The following is a 12,215-nucleotide window of genomic DNA, read 5'->3' as shown; positions in this document are numbered from 1 at the left end:
GCAATGGCATTTTATACAGAAGATTGAAAAGCTTTTTCCTCTATTTCTCATAAATGTCAGGGTGGCTACATAATTTGACAAGTAGGAACACTACCAGACTCAGAAAGGAAACTATTCCTGATTTAAAAGTAATTATGTACCACTTCCACCTCCCAAATAACATGGGTGAACCCCATTCCTTGCTTAAAAGTGTTTTGTACATAGTATATAAATAAGAAAAAAAATCATTAAAGAGAGATTCTAATGGCTCTCTCTACACGTCCTGAATGTTTCAACTTGGTTTTTTTTGAAGTCAAAAAGACAGCATCACATTTCATTAAATATTTCATAACTGTTCCTGGCAAGTGTACCATGTTTTGAGTAGAACTGACTCCTGTATAAAATACCACAGACTAACCAATTCTCTTGTGATTAACAGTACAACTAAATAGTTACAAAAATGACCAAGTGATAATGGGACAAAAACTGAGTGACATTTTGAATATCTTGAGTGTAAAGTTAATGTCATAAAGCACAAAACAATGATGTTTGTAACTTACAAGAATGAAAGATTGGCTTGCTGCCTTTATTCCTTGATCAATCATACAACATAACAAATCATTATTACACTATGGAAAACTAAGTTTCTTAGCTCTGACTGGTTTATTTCTATTGCTTTAGCAACCAAAAATCCATCAAAGAAATAAATTATCACTCATTCTCTCTCTTGCTAATGGAATTAGGTTCAACTTCACAAATTCTCACAACTTGCATGTGGCACTGTCCACAACTTTAATGAGCGTAAAGTTGTAGGGTGGTTAATCCCTGAAACAAGTGCCTAACATTACCTCATAACTCTTAATAATTGTTATTAATGCCTTGCACAAGTCACTGTTTTATTATTTAAGATATTATTTTAATTGAGATATTTTAATAAGATATTTTAGTCTTGTTAGCACAGTATTTATGGAACATTTAAGGGGTACATAAAACACTGTTTATTCTGGCCTCACACCTGGAGATTCCAGCTTGGGATCGAGATGTAACTGAGGCTCAGTCTGCCCACTTATACGATTGCAAAAAAATCCCATGACAGAACGTGAAGTCCTTTCATTGTTCTGACAGACTTTCTTGTCACGTTGTTATTGTTTCACGGATCTTTCCATCTGCAAACTGACTGCATTTCCCAACATTACAACAAAGGATACACACCAGGAGAACTTACATTGACTATAAATTGCTTCTGAGAGTTTCTGAGACTACTGCATTTTTTAAATTATTATTATTGCCAATTGTTGCTGAGCGGGTAGTTCCAAATGTTTCAATTTGTATTATAACAAATAAAACTTCAAAGTGATTTATATAAAACCTTAGTCTCTCCTATTTTTGTTCACTGCTATATTTGAACATGGAAATATAACAGATTTTAATAATGCAACTCATACAAATAGGTAGCAAAATATCACAATCTCAAATAAAGCATCATTAAAACAAAAAGAATCAGTCAGAATTTTCACTGTAATGGTGTCACTGAGGACTGGAAAAGGAGATGAATTCAAATTGGAAACCAACACAGGAAAATTACAGTTTAAACTATTTTAGGAATTAAGAGGCTGAAGATGCTATGAGGTATATTTAATGTTAGAATTTCTACAGATTGTTTTGTTCAGTTTTACAACTCTCCTAACTTTTAACTTTCATCTTTCTTAATTCATTGAAAGGCTCTGTTCAATTGTCTAAATCTGATTGGATTTTTACTTGCTGGCTTGGTTGCATCATTCAAGTTGCAGTCTATTGTGATGACTATGTGGCAAGCATTCTGCACCTAAAATCCAGAGTGTTCTGTTCTGTACACAAAATAATTCTAGGTCATAACTATACTCCAATTAATCTCTAGAAACAGTTTCTTTTAAATTGTCAATAACTGAATAATTAGAGCCTAAAATCAGCAGCAAATGAACTGAGGGGTGAGCAATTTTATTTTAGCAAAGACTTAAGCATCTAAGCTGAAATAGATCTAAAAACACTAAATTTACTTTTTACACTTAGATTGACATTAAATAAGCATTAAAATATCTTACAACATACATGGAGGAGGAATAAACTGCTGCATTTTAGGTAGATGATAGAATTATTGAGAAACATTGCTTGTAAATGTATATTAAAAATGATGTGGAATGATACTTCATTTAAAGGGTTGAAGAAAATTTGGCTGGTAACAGGTGCTATTATATACCATTAAGCTGTTTGTCAGTTCTGAGACTAATGTCTGTAAGGTTTTAGTCTATTTAGTTGATTGAGAAAGCATGCATTTATAAAGATGAAGATATACCTGAGACAACTCGTTCCAAGAAAAACAACTGTGCAGCACTCCTATAGAACTGCTTTGAAGCTGCATTTCTTCTGAATTTTTTGTGCTCTATGTCATTATAATAGCAGAATCCTCATATGTTGTAGCATGCACTTATCTTCACATTTACAAGAAAGAAGACTTCAGAACTTCACAAGTAATATGGAATCCTGATATATCTTCTTCCTCCATGGCTGAATGATAATGCTTTCGCCTGAATTGGATGAACGTAGGTTCAACACCAACTCAAAGCCTATAATCAAGGTTGTCACTTGAATGAAATGCTGTGAAACCACTGCACTGCTGGAAGCATTGGCTTTTTTGAATGAGATATTAAACCACGGCCTCAACTGCGTTCTGGTGGATGTAAAAGATCCTCTGGCACTACGCAAAGCAAAGCTGAGTATTTACTCATTGTTCTTGCCTACATTTTTGCCATCAATCAACAACAGATTTTCTGGTCGATCACTGATACTACACAAAATGTTTTGGAAAAACTGGCCACCATGTTTTCTTGCCTAACAGGGATTCAGAACTATCATGATAACACGACCACTGTACTTCCTTCTGAGGAATTTAAAGCAATTTTAAAAATGTATTTTAATATAAAACTAATTACTTATTTGGCACCATGCCAAATAAACCAAATGCAAACATGGGCTTTGTGACTACAAGCACCACAGATAACTAACCACTTCAATTGACAACAAGCTCAGCGTTTTGGAGGACAAAACAGAAGCATCCATCGAGGATCTCTCTTTAAGTTTTGCTGCTATTCCCCCATTGAATGCCATGTCCTCCACGATCTCATCTTGTCAATGAATCGCACCTTCTGTTCCTTTAACTTACACTGCAACACCACCTCCCACCCCTAAACTGCTGCCACTGAAATTCACTGGGTGATATTGCGAGTGTTTATCTTTCCTCATTAATAGGCCCCTCTCCTCCAAATTATAATTTCCCCAAAAAACAATGAACAACCTCTCCATCACTGCAAACTACTGTCCCATCTCCAGCCTCCTTAATCTATCCCCAGCTACATAACTGAATCCATCAAATCAGGTGTCTTCTCCTGAACTGCATTTATCAGAGTAACAAATTATATCCATCATCCCTCATCTTTTTCAATGTATCCTCTGTGTTTGACATGGTTGATTACACTATCCTCCTCTAACAACTCTCCATTCTCATCCAACTGGCTGAGACTGCACTTGCCAGATTCTATTCTATTGTGACGACTCACTGTCCGAGCAGGCAAACCAGCTCGACGGTCGGGGCGCGCATCGTCGGAGTGGCAAGGCTCAAGATGGCGCTGGGCCTTCATCTTCCCCGAGCGACAGGGGAGAACCCGCGCGTGCGAAAAGTCTTGAATGACGTAGCGTGTACATCATTTCCTCTCCCGGAAGGCGGGAACCATTTCACTTAAAAGGCCTGCGTACGGCGGGAAATAAATCAGTCAGTCTTGTTCTACAACTCACGGACTCGTGTCTTTATTTTCGAATCGCGGTAGCAGCCGCTACGTTGGTGACCCCAACGGTCCAAATGGATTTTGGACCCTCACAATGACCGACAACGCAGCAGCCAACGCAGTGGCACTCAAGCTGCCCACCTTTTAGACGCTTCGGCCCCGCGTGTGGTTCGACCAGGCCAAAGCCCAGTTCCAACTTCACCAGATCACCTCCAACTCCACACGGTACTACCACGTGGTCAGCCCCTGGACCAGGATACAGCCGCCCAGGTCGGAGACTTCATCCAGTCTCCTCCGGAGGAAGGCAAGTACCTGGTTTTCAAGGACCTTCTCATTCGGACATTTGGCCTCTCCCGTCGTGCTTCATCTCAACGGCCTGAGGGACAGATTTCCATTGGCCCTGATGAACAAGCTGCTGGCTTTGGCTGAGGGGCACAAGCCCTGCCTGATGTTCGAGCAGGCCTTCCTTGAACAGCTGCCCGACGACATTCACCTGCTGTTGGCTGACGCAGATTTCAGCAGCCCACGTGAGGTAGCCGCCCGGGCAGATGTCCTGTGGAAGGCCAAACGTGAGAGCAGTTCATCAGTTGGCCAGATCGCCAGACCGCGTGCCCAACACCTACCTAAACCGGCAGCCAAGTAACCACACCCCAGAAACACAGATTACGACACTGATGACCAGCTGTGTTTCTACCATCAGAGGTGGGCCGCGGAGGCCCGTCGATGCCGCCCACCCTGCAAGTTTCAGGGAAACACCAGGGCCAGCCGCCACTGATGGCTATGGCGGCTGGCCACCAACACAGCCTCCTATTCATTTGGGACAAGCAGTCCAGGCGTCATTTCCTCGTTGATATTGGAGCAGAGGTAAGTGTTCTACACCCAACCGGCCACTCGTAGCAGGCAACAGGGACCTGCCCTCAAAGCTGCAAACGGCACAACGATATGAACTTCTGGTGCCTTTTAGAAGGCAGGCCTTTCACTGCGTTCACTAACCATAAGCCATTGTCTTTTGCCTTCTCTAAAATCTCTGATCCCTGCTCAGCCCGCCAGCAGCGACATTTGTCCTACATTTTCAAGTTCACAACGGATATCCAACATGTATTCGGAAAGGACAATGTCGTTGCTGACGCGCTCTCCAGACCGACCATCTACAGCCTGTCCCTGGGTGTAGACTACGTGGCCCTGGCTGACAAGCTGCCCAGCTACAGAACCGCAGTCTCAGGCCTGCAGCTCCAAGATTCTGTAATTGACCCAGGTCAGCAGACCTTCCGGTGCGATGTCGCAACCAGTCAGCCCCACCCAATAGTTCCTGCAGCCTGGCAGAAACGCGTTTTCGACTCAGTACACAGGTTGGCGCACCTGTCCATCAGATCGACTGTCCGACTAGTCACCAGCAAGTTCGTCTGGCATGGCCTGCACAAACAGGTCAGTGAGTGGGCCAGGACCTGTCCGCACTGCCAGACATCAAAAATCCAACGACACACCAGGGTCCCACCACAGCAGTTCGAGCCTACCTGTAGAAGGTTCGACCACATTCACATCGACCTCGTTGGTCCCTTGCCAGTTTCAAGAGGAGCGCGGTACCTTTTTACCATTGTGGACCAGTTCACGAGGTGGCCAGAGGCAACCCCTCTCTCAGACATCACGACCGATTCCTGCGCCCGGGCACTGCTCACAACTTGGGTCTTGCGCTTTGGTGTTCCGCCCCACATCACTTCAGACAGAGGCGCCCAGTTTACCTCCAGCCTATGGTCTGCATTAGCGAACATGCTAGGAACGCAGCTGCACACCACCACAGCCTACCAACCTCAGTCAAACGGGTTGGTAGAACGTTTCCACCGCCATCTGAAATCAGCCCTGATGGCCCGCCTGAAAGGTCCTAACTGGGTTGACGAACTTCCTTGGGTTCTGCTTGGCATACGCACTGCCCCCAAGGAGGATCTCCATGCTTCGTCAGCCGAACTCGTGTACGGTGCACCCCTGGTTGCCCCAGGGGAGTTCATATCCACCCTTAGGGGGCAAGAGGAGCAACCCGCGGCAGTCCTGGGAAGAATGAGTGAAAGGCTCGGCAGCTTGGCACCGATCCCCAATTCGCGACATGGCCCATCCCCATCCTGTGAGCCCAAGGAACTACGAGACTGTAAGTTCATTTTCGTTTGCAGGGGCACACCCCGGGCACCGTTGCAACGGCCATACGAGGGGGTGTTCCGGGTCGTCAGAAACAATGGGTCCACCTTTATTTTGGACACTGGGGGCAAGGAGGAAGTCTTCACGACGGACCACCTCAAACTGGCCCATTTAGACCTACAACAACCGGTCGAGGTCCCAACACCGCGGCGCAGAGGCCAACCACCTAAGCAACGGCTAGCACAGTCCGTGAACTTTGGGGACCGTATCGCCGGTTCGGGGGGGGGGGGGGGGGGTTGTGTGGCGACTCACCGTCCCAGCAGGTGAACCGGCTCGACGGTCGGGGCGCACATCATCGCAGCGGTGAGGCCCAAGATGGTGCTGGGCCTTCGTCTTCCCTGAGCAACGGGGGAGAACCCGTGCGTGCGAAAAGACTCTAATGACGTAGCGCGTACGTCATTTCCTCTCTCGGAAGGCGGGAACCACTTCACTTAAAAGGCCCGCGTATGGCGGGAAATAAATCAGTCAGTCTTGTTCTACAACTCACAGACTCGTGTCTTTATTTTCAAATCGCGGTAGCAGCCGCTACACTATTATATTTAACAGCAGTCAGAGAATTACCCAAATATCTACCCTGACTGTTCTCACGCCATTGCCTCTGGTGTTGCCTAAATATCTGACCACGCATTTCTCATTTTTGATCTACATGGTGCTCCTTGGCTGAAATCAATTTCCTTCAGCCTCCGTCGCTCCAGAGAAAACAACCCAAGTTTGTTGAACCTCTCCTTATAGCACGTGCTCTATAATCCATGCAGCATCCTGGTAAACCTTTTCTGCACCCTCTCCAAAGCCTCTATATTCCTTCCTATAATGGGACGACCAGAATTGAACACTATACTCCAGGTTCGACCAAACCAGAGTTTTATAAAATTGCAACAAAACTTCCTGACTCCCGAACACAATGCCTCAACTAATAAAGGTAAGCATGCCATACACCTTCTTTACCACTCTATCAACCTGTGCAGCCACTTTCAGGGAGCTATGAATTTGGACCCCAAGATCGCTGTTAAGGGTCCTGCCATTGACTGTGCACTTTCCCTTTATATTTGATCGCCCAAAGTTCAACACCTTACACTTGGCCACATTAAACTCCATGTGCCATTTGTCCACCCATATCTACAACTGATCTATACCTTGCTGTATCCTTTAGCAATCTTCTGCACTATCCACAACACCACCAGTCTTTGTATTGCCTGCGAACTTACTAACCCACCCATCCACATTTTCATCCAAGTCACTTATATACATCACAAACAGCAGAGGTCCCAGTGTGGATCCCAGTGAAACACTAGTAGTCACAGACCTCCAGCTGACCCATCAACCACTGTCTTCTATGGGCAAGACAATTCTGAATCCAAACAGCCAAGTCACCGTGGATCCCATGCATCTTAATCTTCTGGATGAGCCTACCACGAGGGACCTTATCAGACGCCTTACTAAAATCCATGTAGACAACATCCACAGCTCTATGTTTATCAATCACTTTTGTCACCTCCTTGAAAAACTCAAATCAAGTTAGTAAGACATGCCTTGCCCCACACAAAGCCATGCTGACTGTACGAAACTATATGAAACTAAAATAAATTGTTCACAATGTAAGGATCACAAATGATCTCACCTTGAGATATCAGGCACAGATCAGCATCACCACTAGGAATGCCTAGTTGAGTATGTAATGGAGCATGGCTCCATCTGTCATTAAATCTTCATTACACGACTCCATCTATGCCTCAACCCAACTGTTTACCACTTCATACACATCTTCATTATATCTAAAGCTGTCTAAAATGACCTCATATTGATGTGTCAAGCACATGTCCGCATCATCACCAGGGTTGCCTAGGTGCATCTGCAATGGAGCACAACTCTGTCCTTGGCTCAGCCCAACTGCTAACAATTTCATCCATGCCTTCATTATATCTGAACTTCACTACTCTAATATACTCATTGAAGGCCTTCCAAGCTTCCAGTTTTGATAAACTTGAGCTCAGGTAACACTCAGCAAGATGTATCCTAACTTGCATTAAGAACTGAACATCCATCTCTCCTGTACTAATTGTATTATAACAGAGTCCAGTTAAGCAAAGCCTCAACTTTAAAATTCTCTTTGAGGTCTCATCCTTCCTTATTGCTTTCATCCCCATTAGTATTACAACCCTCCAAATATCTGCGTTCCTACTTTCACAGTCGAACAGCATAGAAATGGGCCCTTTCCCCACCACGTTTATGTTGACATTTTTGCCTATCTACACCAATCCGATTTCCCTACATGAGGACAATATCTTTTTATGCCTTGCCTATTTAAGTGTCTGTCTGAATATCTCTTAAATGTAGTAATTGTATCTGATTCCACCACCTCCTTTGGCAGTGCATTCCAGGTATCAACGATTCTCTGTGTAAAGAATTTACCTCTCAGATCCCCTTCAAAAATCTTTCCTCTCATGTTAAGATTATGCCTGTCAAGATGAAGACTCTTGACTTGAAATATTGACTGTCCATTGCCCTCCACAGATGTTGCCTGACCTGCTGAGTTCCTCCAGCACCTTGCTTGTTGCTCCCTCTTGTTTTTGATGCCATTACCATTGGAAACATATTTTGACTATCTACCCCATCTATGCCTCTCATAATCTTATATATTTCTATCAGGTCACCCCTCAACCTCCTTTGCTCTAGGGAAAACAGGCCTAGTCTAATCAATCTCTCCCCATTACTAAAGTCTTCCAATCCATGCAACATCCCACTGAATCTCCACTGCACCCTCTCTAGTGCAATCACATTCTTCCTAAGGTGTAGTGACCAGAATTGCAGACAATGCTCCAAGTATGGCCGAACTAGTGTTTTGTAAAGTTATAATGTAACATCCTAACTCTTATATTCGGGTCTCTTTATCATTCCAAATCTAATTCCCATCATTGGAAATTGTATCCTTAGTACCAAGATCAAAAACTCTGAAATTCCTTCCCAAACCCTCTCAGCTCGCTACCTCTTTTCTCATTCCAGAAAGCTTACACTTCGATCATGGTTTGACCATCTGCAATAATATTTCCCCTTATTTCAGTGTCAAATTTTGCTCAATAATCTTGTGAACTGCCTTAAGATGTGTTACAAATGATAAAAATGCTACAAATTTTACACATGAAACTGCAGATGCTGGAATCTGGAGCAACAAACAATCTGCTGGAGGAACTCAGTGGGTTGAGCAGCATCTGTGGGAGGAAAGGAATTGTAGATGTTTTGAGTTAAAACCCCTGCATCAGGACTGAGAGTGGAGAGGCGAGATGGTCAGTATAAGAGGAGAAGGGGAGTGGTGAGACAGGAGTCCGAGGTGAATGGTGGACTGAGAAGGGGTGTAAGATGACAGGCAGATTATTCCGGGTAGGGGATGAGAGCAGGGCTGGAGTTGGGAGACAGTGGCACGTGAATGATAGATGGAGGCAGATAAAGAGAGAGAGGAAAATGAGAGGCAGATGGAGTGAGGTGGGGGAAGAGGAGTGTGAAGGTTGGAGACAGCTGCTGCAGGGAGATAAGCAGGAACACAAAGGGCCACCAGTGCTGGACTCTGATAAGTTAACGACAGAATGACAGTTGGGAATCAGAACCACATGGGGGGTGGGGAGGAGGGCCTGTGGATGAACTGTGTGCGTGTAGTGGGTGGAGGGAACCAGGAGGGGGAAGGGGATGAAGATGGGTGAAGGGGACTGGGGGTGGGGGGGGTGGGGGGGGGAGAGAAATGGAATCCTGAACGGAAAAGAAAAATGCACCCGAGATTTTTAAAGTATACATGCTGGCTTCGGTCACAGAACTGGCAATATAGGCAATATTTGACAGAAGGGGTTAAGGGGTGAATATTATAACATATGACATTTTGGGAAAAACCATATGGCTGTTAATCCAACTGTTTAAACATTTTAAAATTAAACCTTTTATAATTCTCCCTGTTGACAACAAAGGATAAAAATATAGCAAGAATATCCAGCAACACTGAACTCAAAATAAAAGTTGTGAACAAGTAATTGGCCTACTTTTTTATTTTAAACAGAACAGGTAAACAAAACTCTTCCCTTTCAGATGATTTTAATTCTACACTTGTGTCACTGAGGATACATAACTAAGACTAAGCACTTGTTTAAACTAGGAAAAAGAAGTGGGTCATACTCACGTGGAACTGTTACACCATAATGCTGGGAATCACAAATCAACAGTTTCCGTTTAAGTTCGTTCAGTCCAACTCCTGAAGGACCTACAAAAGCAAGCACAGAAAACAATCTTAAATCTATAACTACAGAAGTATGAACTAATAATACACGACTGCTCCCTATCTTGGGGTTGATAGGTAATTCCCCGCATAGTTGTTAGCATTTGTATTCAAATTCAGACAGAATACAATCATAAATGGCCCTCACCAATTTTTATTGATACACCATAGAAAACATCCTATCTGGATGCATCATGGCTTGGTATGGCAACTGCTCTGCCCGAGACTGCAAGAAACTGCAAAGAGTTGTGGACACAGCTCAGCACATCACAGAGACCAGCCTAGAGAAAAAAAAGGACTGCAGATGCTGGAATCGAGATGAAAAACACTATGATGCTGGATGGAACTCAGCAGATCAGGCAGCATCCATGGAGAAAAGCGGGCGGTCAACGTTTCAGGTCAGGACTGCTCCTCAGGACTGAAGATAGGAAAAGGGGAAGCCCAATATATAGGAGGGAAAAGCAGAGCAGTGATAGGTGGACAAAAGAGGGGAGGCGGGATGGGCACAAGGTGGTAGATGCAGGTAGGAGATAGTGATTGGCAGGTGCGGGAGAGCAGATCCACCAGGGGATGAGCTTAATGGAGGAACAGCACTTCATTTTCCGCCTTGGAACCTTGCAGCCTAATGGCACGAACATTGAATTCTTTCACTTTAAGTAATCCCCTCACCACCCTCCAACACCTACCCCCAACCATGCCTCTTCTTTTCTTCCCTTCCCTAGCCTCTCTCTCTTTTTTCTAGCCCCCTTTTATCCTCCTTACCTTTGACCCATCCCCTGGTGGATCTGGATCTGCTCTCTCCTCCCCTGCACCTGCCTATCACTAATGCATCTACCTATCACAACCTTGTTCCCACCCCACCTCCCCTCTCTTGTCCACCTATCACTGCTCTGCTTTACCCACCTATATACTGGGCTTCCCCTTTTCCTATCTTCAGTCCTCAGGAGGGTCCTGACCCGAAACGTTGACCACCTGCTTTTCTCCACGGATGCTGCCTGGCTTGCTGAGTTCCTCCAGCATCATAGTGTTTTTCACAGAGACCAGCCTCTCTTCCATGGACTCCATCTAAACTTCTCGCTCCCACACCGGACATTGTCTCTTCTACCCCCTCCCATCAGGCAGAAGAGGCTCAAGGACAGCTTCTATCCTGCTGTTATAAGACTCTTTAACAGTCCCCTAGTACGATAAGATGGACTCTTGACCTCACAATCTACCTCGATATGGTCTTGCACCTTATTGTCTGCCTGCACTGCACTTTCTCTGTTACTGTGACACTTTATTCTGCATTCTTAATTGTTTTACCTTGCACTATCACATGCACTGTTATAATGAAATGATCTGTGTGGATGGCATGCAAAACGTTTTTCACTGTACCTTTGTACATGTGACAATAATAGACCATTTACTATGATCTAGTTTACAACAATGCGATGATCAACCAATGATTGTGTGTTTTAATCCACCAGCACACGCACCATGGAAAATACATGAAACTATATTCTGATTTTAGAAACCAGTTTATAAACCAAGATCTCCAATTTATAGGATTATCCTTTGCAGTCAGAAAGGACTTTATGTTAATTTCTCCTCCCAGCCCATCAGTCCCTTTAGCGACCTGGATGTAGTAGTTCATCTTCTATTAATTGCAGAACTAGATAGAACTAAATAATCCATAATTGCACCCAATATGTAATTTTATCTTTAACACATTCCAGAGCCAATATCTCACTGGAAGTGCCAAGAACCTCTCCAGAGCTCAAAGGCTTTTTGGCTATGTGCAGAGTGGCTCCATAATATTCACTAAAAGCTTGCCAGACAGTTTTACTATTCTATCATTCTTACAAATTAACCTGGTCTTAAAGGCCATTATAAAGTATGAGATAATTCATCTGATGTTCTTACAATATGGCTAAAATTTAATTGAAAATGTTGAAACAAATGAAGACCAGTTTAAACATGTTGAAAATTTGGATTAA

At 43.9% G+C, this 12,215-nt stretch overlaps 1 protein-coding gene across 10 annotated transcripts in view; it reads right to left on the bottom strand.

Annotated features, from left to right (window-relative positions):
• The window catches only part of mpp7a (MAGUK p55 scaffold protein 7a), a 359,286-nt gene that overhangs the window by 21,712 nt on the left and 325,359 nt on the right, over positions 1-12,215 (bottom strand). For all 10 annotated transcript variants that reach the window (XM_052015631.1, XM_052015634.1, XM_052015627.1 and 7 more), the window contains one exon: positions 10,144-10,224. In XM_052015631.1, the coding sequence (XP_051871591.1) occupies positions 10,144-10,224 (81 nt within the window). The remainder of the gene's footprint in view (positions 1-10,143; positions 10,225-12,215) is intronic.

This window comes from Pristis pectinata, chromosome 5 (genome assembly GCF_009764475.1).
Source record: "Pristis pectinata isolate sPriPec2 chromosome 5, sPriPec2.1.pri, whole genome shotgun sequence".
Classification (NCBI taxonomy): domain Eukaryota; kingdom Metazoa; phylum Chordata; class Chondrichthyes; order Rhinopristiformes; family Pristidae; genus Pristis; species Pristis pectinata.
Note: the sequence above shows the minus strand (reverse complement) of the source record. Positions and strands in the feature narration are given on the sequence as shown.